The following is a 20,837-nucleotide window of genomic DNA, read 5'->3' as shown; positions in this document are numbered from 1 at the left end:
GTTTTTAAGAGTATGTCACTGCTTTCAGCAGAAAAACTCACATAGCAAGAAGACTTTACCAGCACTTGGTGTTGTCAGGAACCATTCAAAAATCCATACTGAGCATTCTCAGTGACTGTGGTGTTTTCTTAGACTTATGAAATGTTTTTTGTCCATCCTCCCTCCATTCCAGTACTTTCTTGCAGTTTAATCTGCCGTTTTCGTGGCCTTCCAGAGTAGATTAAGTAGATAATATAAGCATTTTATGTACAGAAGTGATTTATTTGTCCATGGTCTCAATGAAAATTCATGTGGAGTAGGCAGAGAAAACCAATTCCCAGTCTGTGCATTGTGTTTCCTATGCATCTTGTGTATGCCAGTTTCTCAGTGTAGGTCTTGAGATGTGTTGCATTCAAGATGATTATGTCACAGTTATGTAAAAGCAGCATCTGCTGGAAGGTTGTGTGTAAGCGGAGCTATGCCTGCTAGTTCATCGTTTTGAGGGAGCGGAACCTAGTCTTTGGCTTGTTTTCAAGGGCAATGAATTTTTTCTCTTCTTATTCTGACTCTTCTATATATCTTTGGTCATTCTTTCTTATGTGGTTATCTCTGTAAGTGGTGACAAAACACAGTCTTGCTTGTGTTTTTTGTCTCATTTATCTACTGTGGCTCATTCATTCCCATTCTACAAATAGCACATAATTGGGAACTTTTGAATATATGTTAGGTAAATTTCAAGGATGTTAGGGCACTGGTACATATTTTCTCCTTTCTGAGACTGAAAAGCTGATACAGGCTTATGAAGTCCCGTTATATAAAGTACAGAGCAGCCAGACCTCTGTGCTGCTACATCCAGGTGTTGAGAGCTCAAAGATAATAATAACATGAACAAGTCTTTGTAGACATTTATAGACAAAGGGCAAAACCCCCACACTTCATATTCTCAGGCCAGTTTGTATACTACTGCTCAAAAAATCATCATAGCCTAGTGGAGGAGACTCTGAGATCCTGAGCTGGCCCTAGGCGGCCTCGGGATTTACACTGCCATTTAGGCATCTTTTACCTGTGAAACTGAATTGTGCCTAAACATGGTCCCTGAGAAGTTCGGTTACTAGGCTGCAGAGTACGAGTGGGTGACATTGAAAGATGAAGCAGGTGTATTAGGTCATGAGGATCTTATGTTTCTTAGAAAATAAACTTTAGTCACGGAAGTATGAGAAACCAGAAAAATGCTTTAAAGAGAGAGATGGTGTTATGAGGTACATGTGATAAGGAGGTCAGCCTGGCAGTTGTGGATTAGAAGAGTAAAGGGCAGCAAGGCAGAACACTTTACAAAGCCTACCTGGCAAATATATCACTTAGGATGCTGAGGCAGGAGGATTTGGGGTTTGAGACAAGCCTGAGCATCATTTCTTTAAAACAAGTAACAGACAAAAAATTTCTAGATAAGAAAGTAAGTTCCTTTTGAAGCCAAGGTTTTTAAAAAATGTATACAATTTTGAGAGTGAGTAAGTAGAAGCGATAAGGAAGTTGACATGGAATCTGAGTGACATAGAGCAGAAGCAAAGGCAGAGGCTGCTAGTGCTGGATGCTGAGAGTAAATAAACAAACCACATCTGGGTTTCTCTGGGCAACCTAGATAGAAATGTCAAGTAAGGATCCGGAAGAAATGAAACCAGTGCTTAGAAGAGCCACTGTAGCCAACAGTTGATTTGGGTGTCCATTGACTTTGAGCTACCAGAAAAGTAGCACAGAAAGAGTAAGAGGAGAGCCGGGGACAGAGAGCTGGGAAACCTAACAGGCTAGGGAGCAAATAAAGCCAGCCTCAGCCTCTGGAACACATGAGCAGACACTGACTGTCTCCTTTCATTGAGCTGCTTTACGTGATGCCTAAAGTTTTCTGATATCCTTTACTGAATTGCTTTGAGTTCTACCAAAGGATCAACCATTATTGGGCTTTATTTCTTTTTCTCTGTTACTCTGTCTTACTCTATTACTCTGCATGGCTTTCTTTTAGCACTGAGTGCAGCTTACATAAAAAGCATCACTTCATGGTGGGTGCAGCACTATAGGAAATGGAAATTCTGTGATGTTCCTCCTGGTTAAGAACACATGGAAGCTACAGGTTTATTTGGCATTCTGATATTGGGAGCATAATAATTGTAAGCATAAGTAAGTCAATTCAAAGTGTATTTTGACATCATTTTGAAGTCTTTACGTTGTATATTAAGAGCCATTGACACTGAAATTTTTGACAGCTTCACACTCTGAAGAAGCTTGTGCTAATAGATTTCAGCTTCTAAAATTCTCTCTACAACTGTAATTTCAGGCATCGCATGAGTTCACAGGCAGTATATAATATATTTTGACAAACATGGTAGCTACATCCTAAGCCAATCTATTGCAAAAGTACTGAGGTTTTACACAAAAATGAATAACTGAATCTGGATTGATATATTTTTTTAAACTTGTAGAATGGCTGCTTCTCTACTTTATCCTCTCAAGTATACATCCAATGCAAACAGTATTGTAAACTATAAACAAACTAAACTGTGTAGGGAAAAGGAGTGCTGATTTTTATGCATACTTGTTTTATTTATACTTTGAAATATTAAATTCTTTTCAGAAAAAAAAACATTTTGGTGTTTTCTACTTTTCTTGTCTCTTAATTGAAGCGTAGAATGACTGACAATCCAGTACTGCTCTCTGCCCTCCCAGGAGTTGGCCACCTACCAAGGAGAAGAAGCATATTTGGAAGAACAGTGAGTGTAGGGTCAGGGCTAACCCTTAAATAGAATCACCAGACTGAAGGGTCCCAATATGAACTCTGCTATAGTATCATACAGCCTAGTGTCCATCTCTGGAGTGGGGTTTAGGAATTTATTTAAAGAATCCTCTGTAGATTCTAGAGAAGGCTTTCTTGCAATTAACACCCATACTGATTGCGTCAGGGTCCATCCTGATGGTATCAGAGGAGCTCGGCCCTTCTTGGACACGCGCCCCTCCCATCTGTAGCCAGCACTCCAGAGAGCTGGCCCTTGCTTACTTTCTGTAGCTGTCTGTCTGTTCTCTCTACCTGGTAGTGTGTTGATATTGGTGTGCATCAAATCACCAGCACTAGCTGTTAGATTTCTACAGATGTTGAGAGCTATACATTCTATTAGTCATTCATTTTATCAAATTATGCAAATTAAATCAAGAATAGTGAAAGCAAAGTACTAAGTCACAATTTATCACTCTAATGATTTTGTTCCATGTTACTGTTATTTTGTTTTTCTGAGTTGTATCCATGTGGAAGCAATATATAGTGGTTTGATTTTCAACTGTTATTTTGAAATTGGGCCTTTAGGTTTTCATTCCTTCTACCAAAATGGGCCAGTCATCTATGTCAGTGTTTGGTGCTTTGATTCTATAGAATTCAGAACTGTGGGAGGAAGGGTTAGTCGTGCAGACTCGTGTTTCTGTGACATTGTCAGTGCAGCAGCAGTAGGTAAGGGCAGCTCGGACAGAGCTTCTGTTCACGGACGGAGCTCCCTCTCGGCAGGCAGCGCTTGTGTCTGCTGCTGCTTTGGCTTTCTCCTCTGGCTTAACAGAAGCAAAGCAAACACACCACAACTAAGTGGTGATCAGACTCATTTGTAGTTGAATTTGGAATTGAGTATAAATTAAAGGTTTTCTGTGAAAAAATTGTGTCCGATTTATAATGGAAACATTCTATACCTTTAGTATATATTATGTTTTACATCCCTTATAACAGTAACAATTGTAATAAACTCAATCATGTATGTGCACCTGTATATGACCAAATCCAAAGAGAGTTGCCTGTGTTAGACCCAATTTCAGTTTCTTCCTTCATTTTTCCTTTCTTTTCTTGTTTATTTTTTTCTTGTTTCTTTTTTTAAAAGATTTTATTTATTTATTTGATATATGATGAGTACACTGTAGCTGTCTTACCAGAAGAGAGCATCTGATCCCATTACAAATGGTTGTGAGTCACCATGTGGGTGCTGGGAATTGAACTCAGGACCTCTGGAAGAGCAATCAGAGCTCTTAACTACTGAGCCATCTCTCCAGCCCCTCTCTTCTTGTTTCGTTTTTACCATCCTTCCATTCTTATTTTTCATATGTATTTTCTTTTTAACAAGTATATACTAAATTGAATCATAGAAGCCAGAAAACCTTTTTTTTCTTATCAAGTCACATATTGTTTAAATAAAAATAACTTTAAACTTAGGGTGTAATTTTAACTTTTATATTTTATATTCTGAATTGTATAGCAAATTGGACTACAGGGATATTTCATAGATAATGATATTGTTTCTATACCATTCTTTTGAAATATGAATATAATCTGTGAAATTTTATATGGGACAGTGATGTCCAGAGATAGTTCTTTTTGGACACTCATGCTTTTGGTCTCTTTCTGTAGCCCTGGCTGTTTTGGAACTTACTTTGTAGACCAGGCTGGCTTCAGATTCAGAGATATAACTGAATTGACCTTCCCAGTATTGTGAATAACTACACTAGAGTCACAGATCATTTTCTAACCATTTATTTACTTCAGAATTCACATTAACAAAAGAACATTTGAGTCATTAAAAAAGGAACAGTGGAAGAAGCACCCCATGCTTATACGTGGTGCTCTCCATGTATTTTTAAATCTCGTAACCCTCAAAGCAGGTGCAGTGTCTGTGCTGCACAGTTGGGGCTGCTCAACTGTTGGTTACCCTGCCCCTCTCTCGGAAGGCCAAAGCCCCTTGCCTCTTCAGGCCTCTCTCCAAAGCCTTTTTGTCTCTTACCTTCATCTAAGGGCATTATTACTTAGCATTATTCAGTTTTTATTTGTATGGCTATACATTTCAAAAATTATTTAACCACACTAAATTTTCTCTACATAAAACTTGTTCATTTAATTTTGTTCTATTCTTGCAGCCTTGGTGGAGGGCCCGATGATGCAAAGGAAATCATGAGGCATAGCTTTTTTTCTGGAGTAAACTGGCAAGATGTATACGACAAAAAGGTAAGATGTCTTTAAGGTTCTCTGCACCTCAGAAAGTTACCTCAATGATAAACTGTAATGACACAATGACATTTTCCATTTTGCTTTGGAATGTTGAAAAATTACAGAAAAAAATTTAGTATTTAACAAATCTATGATTTTATTTAAATTCTCTTTGTTACTTGTAAAATATTATTTCCCATAGGATGATTGCTACCCATGATGTTTTCCTACTTTTATTGTAATGTGCGTTGTCCTTGTTGGCTTTTGTTCATTCTTTAGACTGTCACACTTAGTGCAGCCTGTTTCTGGAGTTCGCTATGCGTTCTTGGACTGCCTTCAGGCGCAGTGGCTCTCCAGCACTGGGCTCCCGGGGTTCTACCACACAGGCCTGCATTTACCAGTTTTGAATCCTACTTTGCCTTTGGACATTCTTCATACAAATACTGATTTTGATTTTTAAATGCTTGCATAATTTGTGTGTGCATATATATGGAGGGCGCAGGAATTGAAGTCCGATGTCTTCTGCCATTTCTTTTCCTGAACCTGGAGCTGGGATCTGTTTGTCTCTGTCCCCAGCTGTGAGGAATCACTGTGTGCTACCACATGTAGCTTTTTATATAGGTACTAGAAATCTGAACTCATATTCTCATGTTTATGAGCCCAGTACTTAACCTAATGAGATAGCTCTCTTGCTCCTTATATAAAATTTTAATGTGAAAGTTTGATGAAATACAGTAATTTACTTAGAAATTTCATCTAATTATTTTGTCTTATCTAGCCAGTTTAGATTTCCTTATTTTTATCTGAAATGTGTTTGTTTTGTGCCAAATACCTTTCTCCTTGAGCCCCTTTGGAGGATCACAGTACAAATGACATGGGAGAGAACTGGGTATTTCATTTTTATATAATGTTGTTAGCAGTAGGAAATGTGGTGATTTTCTTCCCATTCCTATAACTAAGCATTTAACATAATTGTCTATTTAAACAATCTGTTCAAAGCTCTACTTCCACCCAACTCACATAGAATTTCTCACATGTAAAAGTACTGTGGTGTGTGCTAGATCCTTCACAGCCTCCATGGGAATCAGGGGCATTCTGAAATGCTGGGATAGATGACTGCATCCACTTTATATCACTGGTGGTGTCCTCACAGGATGCATGTGTACCTAAGACGGCTTCCACAAGCTGTGCTCTGCCTTCATCAGGACTCTCCACCACAGAAGAACTACAAGTGGTACATGGTCAATGACTCTCTTTGACATAAAATACTATAAAGTGTAACTTACTATCATCCCGCAAACATACCCTGTCCATGGAGTACTCTTTCATAAGAACAAGAGGGCAGGGTGTGTGATTCAGTAGCAGGGCTCTTGCTTGGCATCTATGGGTGCCTGCATTTCATCCCCTGTACCACATATACAAAATAAATAAAAATAAATAGAACTAGAAGGAAGAAAGGAAACATTTCTTTAAAAGACAATGGTAAGGATGCATTGTGGCACTACTAACCTAGAAAAGGAACTTCTCCATCCTGTGAGGAAACATTTGTGTAGAGCATGGCTTTTCTTAGTGTTTAGATGGTCACATGAAATGGCTGTTAGCAATACTGAAGAAAATCAATGTCTCCTGGACTACATATGTCCAGAGGAAAGATAACACTACAGTTAAGATAGACAGGCATCCAACTTTGAGGATAGAAATTGACAAAGAAGCAGCCAAAATGGAACTATGAAATTTCGGTAAAGAAATTATTTTATAAGTGTAAAGCTTGTTATAAGACATATGATCACAAAATGTCATTTTCTGTGAACTGACTAATTCTACCATGGACTCATACCTTCTATAAGTGTCCTGCTTTTCTGGTAGAGAATGGGTATTTTCAAACAACCTTACATAGTTGGGAATGACCTTACTGCAGCACCCTTCAATGTTGTATCCTGGTTCATACAGCACAAAAAAGTATCCAGCTCTCAGATTTTCTGATAACAGTAGCAATTGTAACAAAGTTAGTAACAAGTCTAGAACTTTGGAAATATGAATCATGAAATAAACTGTGAAATTAGAAAATGTAGGGTTTTTATATTTTTAAAATGTGTAACTTGGACTAGTGAGATGACTCAGTAAGTAAAAGGCACTGTCTCCAAGCTTGGGGACCTCATTCTGTCCCTAAGATGCACATGGTGAAAGGGTCTTACCTACTCCTGAAAGTTATCCTCTGACCTTCACAAGTGAGCTGTGCCACATGCAGACCCTTCTGCACACACTCAAGTAGGTAAATGTAATAAAACATCGTCAAGGTTGGCATTTGCCAATAAATTTTGTATGTTTATCATTTCATAAATTAATCCCCAATTAATGCCTGTTTTCTAATTAATTTTTTTTCAGACAGGGTCTCACTGTATATCCCTGGGTAATCTAGAACTGACTGTGATAATCAGACTGGCCTTGAACTCATAAAGATCTACCTAACTTTTTTTCTAAATTTTTGTGGTAAACTAGAGATGACATATTTAGTATCTTTAAACCAGATCTAAACCATTCTCTGTAAAAGAAAAAAAGTAGAAAATTAACTAATTGTAGAGGAACTCAGAAACACAGTTGGAAGAGCTGGTCTTCTATTCCGGACTCTTAGCTTGTCCCCCTTTTTAGAAAGGGACAAAGCCACTTGAGTCATAGAAGATTCTGATAATCTTAGGACCCTTAAGCTGGGAGACTCTTCTAGAGGGTGTTTGCTCGTATGACTTTGTCGACACACCCTTTCCTCCTGTTTAAGACAGGGGCTTCCTGTGTATGCTCTCTTACCTCAGACTCAAATTCCTCCCTCCTCAGCCTCCTGGGTACTTGGATTACAGGTATGCACTCGTAGACCAGACTCACACTTTACTTTACTTACATATTGTAATATTTTAAGAATCATTTACTTTATGTGTATGGGTTTATTGCTTGCATGCATATGTGCTCAGTGTGTGCGTGTGCATGCGTGCGCATGTGTGATGTCTACAGAAACTATAATGTTACATGCCATGTGGGTTCTGAAGCCTGGGAACCAAACTTCAGTCCTCTCTAAGAACAGCTTCAGAGTTTAAAGAATTAGATTAATTTGGATTTTATTGATTTTTCTCTCTTCATGGGTTTGTGATTTTCTTTATTTACTACACATGTGTGTCTGTCTGCATTGGTGGTAGGCCTTGACCCCAAGGCCTTCTGTGCTCTGCCCCTGTGCTGCATTGCTAGCCTCATTTGATTATTCATCATTCACTGCTTTGAGTTTACTTTACCTTTCTTTCCCTAGTTTCTTTAAGTTGAAATGATAATTATTGTTGTGAAACATTGTCATTGTTGTTGCTGTTCTTACTAACTCATCCCTCAGTTAAGCCCAAATTTTTTTTCTAGGGTAGTGGTTCTTAGCCTGTGTGTTGCCACACTTTTGGGGGTCACACTTTTGCCACACTCTTTCACAGGAGTCACTTATGACCTTTGGAAAACGCAGATATTTGCATTACAATTCAGCACAGTAGCAAAATTTCAGTTATAAAGTAGTAATGAAATAATTTTATGGTTGAGGTCACCACTATAACTGAAATTATATTAAAGGGTCACAGCATTTGTAAAGTTGAGAACCACTAAACTAGGGACTGTTCAGACTGTTTCTTTAGTTTTAAAATGCATTTTAATTTAATTTTAAAAAATATTTTATTTATATAATGTGGAGAAAAGAGAAAAAGAAAAAGAAATAATAGGGGGTGAGGAAGAACCTAATGGGTGTTCTGAATTTAAAAGTTCATTGAACTTTCTTTTTGCATCTTGGTTAATTTCTATCGTGTGACTTTTTTTATAATAAAGTTTTTTTATAAAATGAAAACTTTAAATTATCAGGGACAGAGGGGGGAGGAGGAGAAGAAAACACAGATTCTGCTTTTCCTCTATAACATGTTTTTACCAAGCTGCGTCTGTGGATATGGGACACATGTTCTGTGAAGTGGCAGATGGTGCGGTTCATGTCGTCAGCATCCTTCAGTGTACTGGTGCCATCGGTTACTGACAAGCAGTTGTTGAAATCCTCAGCCACAATTGTAAACATCTTTTTAATTTTGCATTTCTTTTTTGGTTTTGTTTATTTTTTATTTTTTTCGATGATCCTATACATGCAAGGCCAGTGCTTTGCAACTGATCTGCACTCCAGCCCTGCTTTCTGTATATGGAAGTGTTGGCTGTATGTAAACACTTAAATTTAAGATTGCTACATCTTGATGAATTTTCCCCTTAACCCATAGGTTATTTGTTGATTTTCTTTTATTAAGTATACACTGTGTGTGTGTGTGTGTGTGTGTGTGTGTGTGTGTATTATCATTTTACTTTTATTTGTTAAATTCTAAATAAGTAGATTCTGTTTTAGCATGTAGTTTATTCTTTGTTTCTTATTCACTGCCTAACATGAGACTTAATGAAATGTGATGTGTAGCTATCTTCATTTAAGTCATTTATTGACAGTTATCTGTTTGACTTTTAGATTGTCTTTTTTGCCTTTCTCTTTGCCTACCTCTTTTATGACTTGTTCAGTATTTCTGGTTCCACTTTTCCTCTCTTCGAATGTTACTAGTTGTGTCTGTTGTTCTCTTGGAAGTAATGCGTAGACTCTGCAGTGTCTGGCTCACTCCTGGTCTGCTCTCAGCTGGAGTTACATCACAGAGAGGAGCAGACTTTTCTCCCTTTGCCATTTCTAGGCTGCCATTTTCTAAGAGTTTTTTTCTTTCATACAATAAATATAATAGTATATGGTAAGTACACTTTTTGCTTATAGATAACTGTTCTGATCTTTGAGGTTCTAGGGATTAAACTGAGGCTGCATGCTTGCTAGACAAGCTCTTCATCACAGGGCTGCACCACTAACCTCCCAGCAATAGTGTCTAAAAGTGATTAAAATGCTATAAATCCATTGACTTCAGATCAACACATCTACCTGGTGTTGTGTTTCCTGTGCACTTTTCTTTAGTCAACATTCTAAGACTGACTTTGGTTCTATACTTCAGGCACTGACTTTGCTTTGAAAACATTCATAGACAGGAAGGTTAAGGGAAACATAATATTGAAAATCATGGAAATAATAATTTAAGAAAGGGAAGAGGAGAAAGGATAATGCAGTAATACGTGGCACGTCTGACCGGAGCGGCAGGGAGATTGGGTGTCAGCATGTTGATGTCATCGTACTCTGAGCACTGCTGCTTCTGGGTTTGGTGAAAGGAAATACAGTGTGTAGTCCAAGAACCTTTTTAAGTGTTCTTGGTATAGCAGTACGAAGAAGAGGCTAGAAAAGAATCTAGTTACAAGTGTGCCTCAGAGATCTATGCTAACTTTCAGGGACCTAATAGAACAGAGTGAAGGCACCAAGGAAGCAGAAGGAAGTGTGGAGTGAGTGAGTGAGTGAGTGAGTGAGTGAGTCTGTCTGTCTGTCTGTCTGTCTGTCTATGTATCTATCTACCTATCATCTATAAATAATCTAAAGAAATAGGCACTGGTTTTAGTCTAAAAGTACAAAGAGAAAGACAATAAAGAACTTACTTTGATTTTAACTCAAGAAGTTGTCTAAGGAACCAATACTTGAGTGAGAGCAAGAAAGAGTGCAAATGTCTGTGGAGCCAGAAGGTAGAGCTGGAGGGTGAGCTCCTCTCCAGGGAGAGAAGGATGATAAGGTGGGTGGGACATGCAGGTTTGTAGTGTAGTACAGGGATATAGATGAGTGCTTCTAAAAACTGGGAAACACCCATGGTCAGGAATGAGTTTGATTTGAGAACATGTAATTGCAACATCTACCAAACTCTTTGGTGAAATGTTATACAAATGTTATAGTGAAGCTTTCCATTGGACTGAGGCAGGGACATTCTACCACAACATTAGAATGTTCACTTGAAGAGTTGAGGGACTGATAGCAGTTGTACAGATGTTACTGACTACGGTTGATTTCACGTAACACAGAAATGAAAAGCTAAAGATAGGTCTCTAGGTATTGTCAAGTTGGTGTTTTTCTTGTCACACTCAAATGATGGCTCATTTTAAAACGTTTAAAGAAAGGCATATTCCAAAGCATTTCTTAATGTCTCTCTCTCTCTCTCTCTCTCTCTCTCTCTCTCTCTCTCTCTCTCTCTGTGTGTGTGTGTGTGTGTGTGTGTGTGTGTGTGTGTGTGTGTTGCTTCTTATAAGAAACTCATCTAAAATAAAATCTGGGGGAAAAATCATAGTGAATAGAAGCATTCAGTGACCAAGTGTTTGAGCAGAACCAAAGGAAGCTGTGCTGTGGCTCTCAGTAGATGTTAAACATGACAAGTGACATGTGTCAGGTGAAAATGCCAGGAGACAGTCTTTAGTGAAAACACAGTTTGCACTAAATTATAGCATCTGTATGGGAAGAAACACTTAAAATACAAAAAGCACCAATAGACGTGCATTTATTCAACACATAAAAAAATACCCCTTTTCACAATTTAAAAGATTCAACTTTGCCTTTATTTTATTGGTTGACTATTATATAGTTCATGGATTTCTGCTATAATTTTTTGTTTTCTTCTTTCTTTGATTTTAACTTGTATGCAGTGCCTACTTTGGTGGTTCTAGTTTATGGCATATGAATATTTATGGTGTATAAATATGGTATAGACCTTGATTCCTTCGATATGTTTTGCATAGGATTGAGGTCAGATATGTAAACTTCAATTAAATTATATGGTTTCAGAAAAAATAGACTTGTTTCAGATTTCTAGTTCTATGTCAAGAATACGTTTAAAGCATTGGTATAATAGAGCTTTTCTTCATATAACATAGTTAAACAGTATATGACATAGTTGAATTCATTTTATGTATGTGTTTTATATATTCCTGCTATTTCCAGTATATGTATACATGTATACACAAAACATAAGGTGGGTTTTTAAAATGAAAAGCAGGGATAAAATAAACTAGAATTCCACATGAGATTAGCTACTATATCATATTGATTTAAAGAGGTAAATATATAGTGCCAGATTACTAAATCTAAGGGTACTAAACATTTTTTTGCAAATGTCTATGCCCTGGTGTTTTGACTGTTCTATACTAACACATAATAATTGAGATTGGCACAGGTTGTAAGGCAGCTAAGACACTATAAGCATGGCCTGTCGCAGAAAGAGCCAGCTAATATTTGTTTCTTAAGTACCTCAGCCTTAAAATAGAAAATAAACAAAAAAATTAAGCGTACAGGTGATAAGTGATTCAGCCACTAAGGGAAGTCTGGGGAAACTTACTTTCAAAGATCTTAGCTCCATTCATGTTCATCCCCAGACCCAATAGAAATGCGGATGGTGATCTACTCTTAGGAATGTAAGAAAATTATCTTTCTGTATTCTTCTACTTATACTGTAAAGAAACATAAATATTTCACTATAGAAAGATAGTGTATATTCATATATGATTTGATGAAAAGGCAATGTGGAGGAGTGTGGGGAATTGCAAGTTTCCTACTAGGAAATGTATGTGAGTTTGCACAAGTAGACCTAATTCTAAACATGCATTTTCATAACTGAAGTTAATGTCTTGAACAGGTTAGCTCACTATCACAATAGCCAAACAATCAAGATAATCCACACAAAAGAAGACAGGATGATTTGACAGACCGTTTTAGGAGTTCTTACATAGGACTGGCTGATCCCATGCCCTTTGGGTTTGTAGTGTGACAGTTGGCACATCATGGTGGTGAGCTCAGGGTCAAATAAGCTGCTCACTTACAGCAGCAAAGAAGGAGAAATAAAAGTAAGAAGCCTTAGTTTCATGGTTACCTTCAAGATCAGTCTTCAGTGATCTCAGACAAAGCTAGGCCCATCTCTTAGAAGTTATCACCTTCGTGAAATCAGGGAATTTATAAGACAACTTCTGTGCACATTCTAGCGTTATACTGCAGTAGCCCAGAATCTTGATTGACTGTTTCCATCATTTAGAACATTTTTTAAAATCGCAATCACTTTCAAAGTAACTTCTGTTGGAAGTGTAATGCATTTGTTAGGAAAATATATTGTTTACACTTAATAACATGGTTGGTATCTTGTTGAGTTAGCACATAAAGGCTAACATTTATAGTTAGGTGTTCCTGACCTGCTAGTACTTATCATTTTTTAAAGGGAAGACTATACTGTTACAACAGAAACAGGAATGCCTTAAGAGAGGTGTCTAGGGAAAAATAAAGATGGTGTGATAATATTGGCTAAAGACAATTTTTTCATTTTTTTAAACATTTATTTACTCACTTTACATATCAATATCACCCCCTCTCCTCCCAGTTCCCCCTCAAACAGATTTCTCCCCCATTCTCCCTCTTACTTTTTATTAATTATTTTATTTATTTACATTCTAAATGTTGCCACCCTTCCTGGTCCCACCCCCCCCACCCCACCTTTGGGCTGGTGTTCTTGGGTTCTATAAGAGAGCAGGCTGAGCAAGCCAGGGTAAGCAAGCCAGTAAGTAACATCCCTCAATGGCCTCTGCATCATCTCCTGCTTCCAACCCTGCTTGAGTTCCAGTCCTGACTTCCTTTTGTGATGAACAGCAATGCAGAAGTGTAAGCTCAATAAATCCTTTCCTCCCCAACTTGTTTCTTGGTCATGATGTTTGTGCAGGAATAGAAACCCTAACTAAGACAGGGAAGAATAAAATTTCTTAATAATAAAGAATTAAAATTTATTGCACTGTCTTCTAACTGAATCCACATACCTATGGTCACTTGATCTTTGACAAAGGAGCCGAAAACATCCAGTGGAAAAAAGATAACCTTTTCAACAAATGGTGCTGGTTCAATTGGAGGTCAGCATGCAGAAGAATGTGAATTGATCCATTCTTATCTCCATGTACTAAACTTCACTCCAAGTGGATCAAGGACCTCCACGTAAAACCAGACACACTGAAACTAATAGAAAAGAAACTGGGGAAAACCCTTGAGGACGTGGGCACAGGGGAAAAGTTCCTGAACAGAACACCAATAGCTTATGCTCTAAGATCAAGAATTGACAAATGGGACCTCATAAAATTACAGTTTCTGTAAGGCAAAGGACACTGTTAAAAGGACAAAACGGCAACCAACAAATTGGGGAAGGATATTCACCAATCCTACATCTGATAGAGGGCTAATATCCAATATATACAAAGAACTCAAGAAGTTAGACCCCAGGGAACCAAATAACCCTATTAAAAAATGGGGTACAGATCTAAACAAAGAATTTTCACCTGAAGAAATTCGGATGGCTGAGAGGCACCTTAAGAAGTGCTCAACATCATTAGTCATTAGGGAAATGCAAATCAAAACAACCCTGAGATTTCACCTTACGCCAGTCAGAATGGCTAAGGTCAAAAACTCAGGAGACAGCAGGTGTTGGGGAGGATGTGGAGAAAGAAGAACACTCCTCCACTGCTGGTGGGGCTGTAAGATGGTACAACCACTTTGGAAATCAGTCTGGTGGTTCCTCAGAAAACTGGACATGACACTTCCGGAGGACCCTGCTATACTTCTCCTGGGCATATACCCAAAGGATTCCCTGGCATGCAGTAAAGACACATGCTCCATTATGTTTGTAGCAGCCTTATTTATAATAGCCAGAAGCTAGAAAGAACCCAGATGTCCCTCAAAGGAGGAATGGATACAGAAAAATGTGGTATATTTACACAATGGAATACTACTCAGCAATTAGAAACAATGAATTCACAAAATTTTTAGGCAAATGGTTTGATCTGGAAAATACCATCCTAAGTGAGGTAACCCAATCACAAAAGAATACACATGGAATGCAATCTCTGATAAGTGGATGTTAGCCCAGAAGCTCTGAATACCGAAGGCACAAATTGCGTAACAAATGACTCCCATGAAGAAGTATGGAGAGAGTCCTGATCCTGGAAAGGCTTGATCTAACATTGGAGGGGAGTATCAGGACAGAGAAAAAGGAGAGAGGTGATTGGAGAATGGATGGAGAGAAGAAGGTTTATGGGACATATGGGGAGGGGGGATCCAGGAAAGGGGAAATCATTTGGAATGTAAACAAAGAATATAGAAAATACAAATATAAAAAAAGAAAATACTGGATATTTATAATGAACTGCAGAGACAGCTTTACTGGTGACTGCTGTGGGAGTAAATCTGATGAAATTTTGTAGCAAAATTTTAGAAGTGCAGCCTTCCCCATATACCTGAAGCTTGTTTCTCTCCAAATGTTTCTAATCCCCTGCTCCCATGGTGAGGTGGGGTGCAGCACCTCTTTTTGTGAATGTGTTGACTTGATTTTGACTAATATTGGGTAAAACTACATATTGATTTTTATTTCCTTGAGATAGATAGAGTGTCTCTGTGTAGCCAAGAGTGGCCTTCAGCTCGCAGTCCTCCTCCTGTGTCCTGATGCTGGGATTGTAGGTGCGCACCACTAAACCTGGCTCAGATAGTCATCATTTTGTTTATTTTTGCTGTGCCTGATCCCATTTTCCAACTTTTAAAAATAGATTCGGTGTAGAAAATAAATAATTTATTTACTTTTTCTTATTAGATATATTCTTTATTTACATTTCAAATGTTGTCCCCTTTCCTGGTTCCCACTACCCCATACCTGAAAATCCACTAACCTATCCCTCTTCCCCCTATTCACCAACCCACCCATTCCTGCTTCCCTATCCTCGCATTCCCTTATACTGGGGCATCGAGCCTTCTCAGGACCAAGGGCCTCTCCGCCCTTTCATGTCCAACAAGGCTATCTTCTGCTGAGTATACATCTGGAGCCATGGGTCCCTCCATGTGTACTCTTTGGTTGGTGGTTTAGTCCCTGGGAGCTCTGGAGGTACTGGATGGTTCAAATTGTTGTTCTTCCTATGGGGCTGCAAACCCCTTCAGCTCCTTGGGTCCTTTCTCTATCTCCTCCACTGGGGACCCTGTGCTCAGTTCAATGGTTGGCTGAGTGTCCCCCTCTGTATTTGTCAGGCACTGGCAGAGCCTCCCAGGTGACAGCTGTATCAGGCTCCTGTCAGCAAGCACTTATTGACATCCACAATAGTGTCTGGGTTTAGTAACTGTATATATGGGATGGATCCCTAGGAGGGCCATTTTAACATAGATTTAGTGATGGTGAGAAGGGGGAAACATATTTCTACTAATCCAAGAATCAAAGTGTGTTTCTTTCTGTTAGATTTTGGTAAAAACATGCCAGTTTCTTCATCCTGCTTATTATTTTCTTATCCCTGTAAAACTTATATTCTGTTCTGATGAAACTCACAAGTCCTGGTTCTAAGCATCTTGTATTCAAAGGGAAGCCTGTGTGTCTCTCCTGTACTTTGGAGCCCAGGTTCTGACAGGTGAGAACCCTGTTGCTGCTGCCCTAGTCACTCAGGGCCAGTACAAGGCTCCACCCCACCCCTGCCCCTGCTCTGAGCTGCTCCAGCCAGTTCAGCCCTCAGCCCTACCTAGCATAAATACCACAGCACCTCCTTCAGGACACGCCCTTTGAGGGAGGAGTGAAAGCTGCAGGTGCAGTTTTTCACAAACCTCAGGATTGCTAAGAATTCTGATTCTAAGGCAAGGGTGGGCATCAGGGCTTGTTCAACAGAACAGAACTTTCGTTGTTTTATTTTACAATAAAGGTGCAGTGTAGTCTGTGACTACAGAACGGTGTATTAAGTTGCCTTTAGCTTTTCTTTCTTCGTTGGTTTCTGAAGCCCCACTGGGTCAAGGATGATCTGTGATCCTCCTGTATCAACCTTCTGTGTGCATCACCATGCCCTGCCAGTTAGGTCTTTAATATTAACCATAGATCCAAGTACCAGGAAAGAGGGAGAAGAAAACAAGCGGGCTTAGCTTGTGCCGCATGGGAAGAACCACATTGTAGCTTGGGATCCAGCCTGTAACGGCCCTCTACACCGGCTTTCATTTTATGTTAGACAGAAAGCCGTGCACCATGTCTGCCTTACACAGGGACTCACCTTTTAGTCATCAGTACCATTTGTTTGACTATTTGCTTGCAAATTATATCTTAAAGGTAAGTTCTCCTGAGTTGAAATCCATTGACAATATTCTTTTTTCTTATAGCTTGTACCTCCTTTTAAGCCTCAAGTCACATCTGAAACAGACACCAGATATTTTGATGAAGAATTCACAGCTCAGACTATTACAATAACACCACCTGAAAAGTGTAAGTAACTGCACGGGCGGCAGGCGATGGCAGTGCTGGAGTGCTTGGACACAGTCTCCTCCAGAGTCGTGGCTACGTCACAGAGAAGATCCACCTGGGTTTTTTATTGCATTTCTGTAAGAGTTTGCACTGCCCCATGAGGGCACAGCAGCAGCAGGACCAGCCTTTCCGGGTAGGACACTTGAGGTCACAGCAGCTGTGCTCCTTCCCCACTGCTGCTGTAGCAGTCCTACCACGTGCTGCCTGTGGGTATTTGTGTCAAGTAGGAGCATTCCCTAGTCCAGACTCATGTTCCCGCTCCTCGCAGCTGCAGAGCCTCACTAGCTCTACCTCCTCAGTATTTAGTCATTTAACTTTACTTTAAAATGACTTTTCTTTAAATAGTAGAATCTTTAAAGGAAATTGAGTTTGTATATCCTTTCCTTTAAGAATGCACACGACTGTGTGTGTATACCATCTTGTGCCATTCTGTAGGCCCTGATGTGTGCCTTGTATTCTGAGAGGTGCCATACAGAAGTAGGTTTTGATGAGGGAGGATAGGGTACAATTATGAGGTGATATTTGGAAAGCTAAAAGAATCCCAGGTATAGGTCTATACTATCCTTTAGCATCTCTTCCTCTCTTTTCCTTGTTTTAACATTTTCTCTACAGTTGGTTGATACTGCTTATATGCACTGAACATCTGTGAAACAGAAAAAGAAAATGAAATGCTATCTCTGTAGTGGTCATGGTTACAAAATTTTATTGTTGAAACATAAACTAGGACTAGGACTCATCTGGAGTCAGTGGCCCTGCATTTGAGAGAGTGCATGCCCCCCAGGGAAAATGTCTGTGTACATGTGCACTTCTGGTTCTTTTATGCTTTTACATTGACAAGAAATGCTTAACTTTCGTACGTAAAGATGTTGACGCCCAATATCGCATACAGCTAGAGCAGGGGTCACCAGCAAGGGACCAACTAAGTTCTAAGATGCCTAAATGCTAACGGGAGCTGCACGTGGTATTGGTAGACTTTCAGTATCACTAAGAAGTTAGAGAATGTTAAAACTCCTTGGACTTCTGGGCAAGTAGTTAAGGGTACTCTGAGTAGAAATTATGGGCATAGGCCTTGGCCTCTGGTCTCAGCATGGGATGTACTGATATAACTGTTCAAAATACTGGGAAACACCAGTGAGTAGCTGAACAGACTAAGAGAAGTGCTTACCCTGAGTTCTTGCTGGGCTCTGCCATTTGGATCAAAGGCTAGTTGCATGCACACCATCCTTCCCAGGGCACCATTCTCCAGTGACTTCCTTTTTCAGTATATATCCATGTTCTCACCCAGAGAGCCCCATTGATGTCATAGTCCAACAAAAAGTGCAGTCTGACCACACTCCATTCTACTCTGACACTTCTGTAACATGATATTACTGAAAGGATCTCATGACATAATGACTCTTTGTCCCCATCCCTGATAGATACTGCCTTAACAAGTATTTATTAAATGAGTGAACATAAAAGGTGACCAGAGCCTGGGAGGGTTTGGGTCAGGAGGAGGCCCTGCTCTCAGAACAACACTGTTGTCCTAGTATATCTGGGCTACCTTTCTGTGTCTTTCCTCCCCACTGGCACCCATAGTATACTTTAGGATAGGAAGATCTTGGCATCTTTTTGGAAAATAGGTTGGAGGGACTCTCATTAGCCTATCTTCTTCTGGATTCACAGAATCCTTTATGCCTTAACCTTCTGAATTTAGAAATAACACATCTGGGCCTTCTCACCCAGGTTGACTCATGACATGCCCCATCCTCAGTGTCAGCCTCTTTAATATGATTTCTTGAACACAAGTTTTGACATTTGAGGATTCTTCTTAAGAGAGCTGAAATCATGATTTGGGGGGAAAATAGCAATAGGTAGGGCTTAGGAATGAAGAGTCATGAGTAGATAGTTCACTTCAGAAAGGTAAAAGTGAAATCCCAATTTTCAAGATAGAAAATCCAAAAGCACGGACTGCAATCCAGAGCCTGCCTCATGCCTCATTTCTGGCATTTAGCTGTTCTGAGACATGATGCCTCAGCTGTGCCTGACAGGGAGGTACAGGAACTCTGGGATAATCCCTGAAACCCATGCTTCTCTAGGGTGTGCCTGACAAGCCAGCTCTTACAGAGCATTCTAAGCTGGTAGCCTGGTTTTTAGGATTGACATGAAAAGTGAGCTGTGTAGCTCCAGTCTAAAAAGCCCCTAAAGACGTGTAATAGCATGAAGGTCAGTAGCATAGACAGCTGAAAACTCTACCAAGTCTCAGCTAAGTGAGCTTAGAAGCTATTAAAAATACTGTTGTAGTTACTCAGCTGCTGTTTCATGATTAACTTGCACTCTTAGCCTGAGGGGTCAAGCACCAGGAAGGACATCTTAACTCCTCCTGTCTTCATATTTGTGACTCAGACTTATGGCAGCCGTCTTGATAAGAATTTTTATGTTTATTTCTTAGTTCCTAAGACCCCTGAAATGATACTAAGATGATGACTAGGAAATGCTTCATATGCACTTAAGTTCAATTTTTTTCCTTACCTGCATTAATCAACCCAAGTGGGCCAGTTTGTATAAGGCTTAGTGTCTGGCAGGTTTATTTCTGGAGTTACACAGTGGCTACACAGCAAGCCCTTGGGTTAGCATAATTTCCAAAGTAGGTGCTATTAGCCTGTGGATCTGACTTCTGTGGACATCAGAAGTAGAGTGTGACCCTGCTCTGCTGCTGGGCCCTAGACAGTACAGCAGCAAGAGTCCAGCCAGTCTGGTGTGTGCCTGATAGGGCATGCCACAGACTGGAATTAAGGAGAGGCTAGGGCTTGGGCTCCTCCCTCCTTCTTTAGGATCTCTTGGATGGAAAGGCAAGTGAAAGGGTGGCTAAGTCTCACTCTTCCTAGCTTCTGTTGAAGGGGAGAAGTCCCAGGAAGTGCAGTTCTTGGGTCTGAGGACAAAGGGTAGGGCTTTCGCTTTAACAGTTCATAGATTCTCAAGTTTCCCCTCTTGGAAGAGAAAAGAGGCAACAAACCATTACTGTACTGAGAATAGTTTCTCTGGTAGCCTTGAAACCATTGTCACAACTCCGGCCTCAAAATTTGATCCCCAAGTCCACAAGATGCCATTTTTCAGCAGTTGTCTTCCTATTGTTACCTTGGTTTTATGAATCAAACAATTTAAATTATTTTTTAAAGAATAAATCAGCAGTTAAGAAAGAAAGCAAAATGTTCCATTTTCTGCAAACAGCTGCAGCAATGTGCCAGATTGTCCTAACTGGTGTTAATTAATTGAACAGATTTTAGAATGTGTTGTCTTTCATTACATCCATCAATAGCCCTATGCTTTCCTCTCACAGAAAAGGAAAATTTCTTTGAGAGAGAGTTGATCACTTTTGCTACTGTCTAATTACATTTGTTAAATGTTCTGGGGCTATGTGGGTGCGGAGATTCAGATATGGAGCTGTCGCCTGTAACTTTTGGTCATGTAAATGTACTTATGTTCCTGACTGCTGTCGTGTGCCAGCATGGTCGTCCTCTGGAGGACCAGCTTCACAGACACTGACTAGGTACCCTGTTTCCTAGCTCCCTTCACTGCAGCCCCTGCCAGGACAGCACAAGGACCAGGAAGCTGCTGTCCTCAGTTGGACATAGTCAAAGAACAAGCCTCATTGT

The 20,837-nt window shown here is 39.6% G+C and overlaps 1 protein-coding gene across 3 annotated transcripts in view; it reads left to right on the top strand.

Moving 5' to 3' along the window:
- Positions 1-20,837, top strand: part of Akt3 (AKT serine/threonine kinase 3) — a 278,591-nt gene that overhangs the window by 248,059 nt on the left and 9,695 nt on the right. For all 3 annotated transcript variants that reach the window (XM_052200144.1, XM_052200145.1, XM_052200146.1), the window contains 2 exons: positions 4,912-4,999; positions 17,061-17,163. In XM_052200144.1, coding sequence (XP_052056104.1) covers positions 4,912-4,999; positions 17,061-17,163 — 191 coding nt within the window. The remainder of the gene's footprint in view (positions 1-4,911; positions 5,000-17,060; positions 17,164-20,837) is intronic.

The sequence above is a fragment of the Apodemus sylvaticus genome, chromosome 12 (assembly GCF_947179515.1).
Source record: "Apodemus sylvaticus chromosome 12, mApoSyl1.1, whole genome shotgun sequence".
Lineage (NCBI taxonomy): Eukaryota > Metazoa > Chordata > Mammalia > Rodentia > Muridae > Apodemus > Apodemus sylvaticus.
Note: the sequence above shows the minus strand (reverse complement) of the source record. Positions and strands in the feature narration are given on the sequence as shown.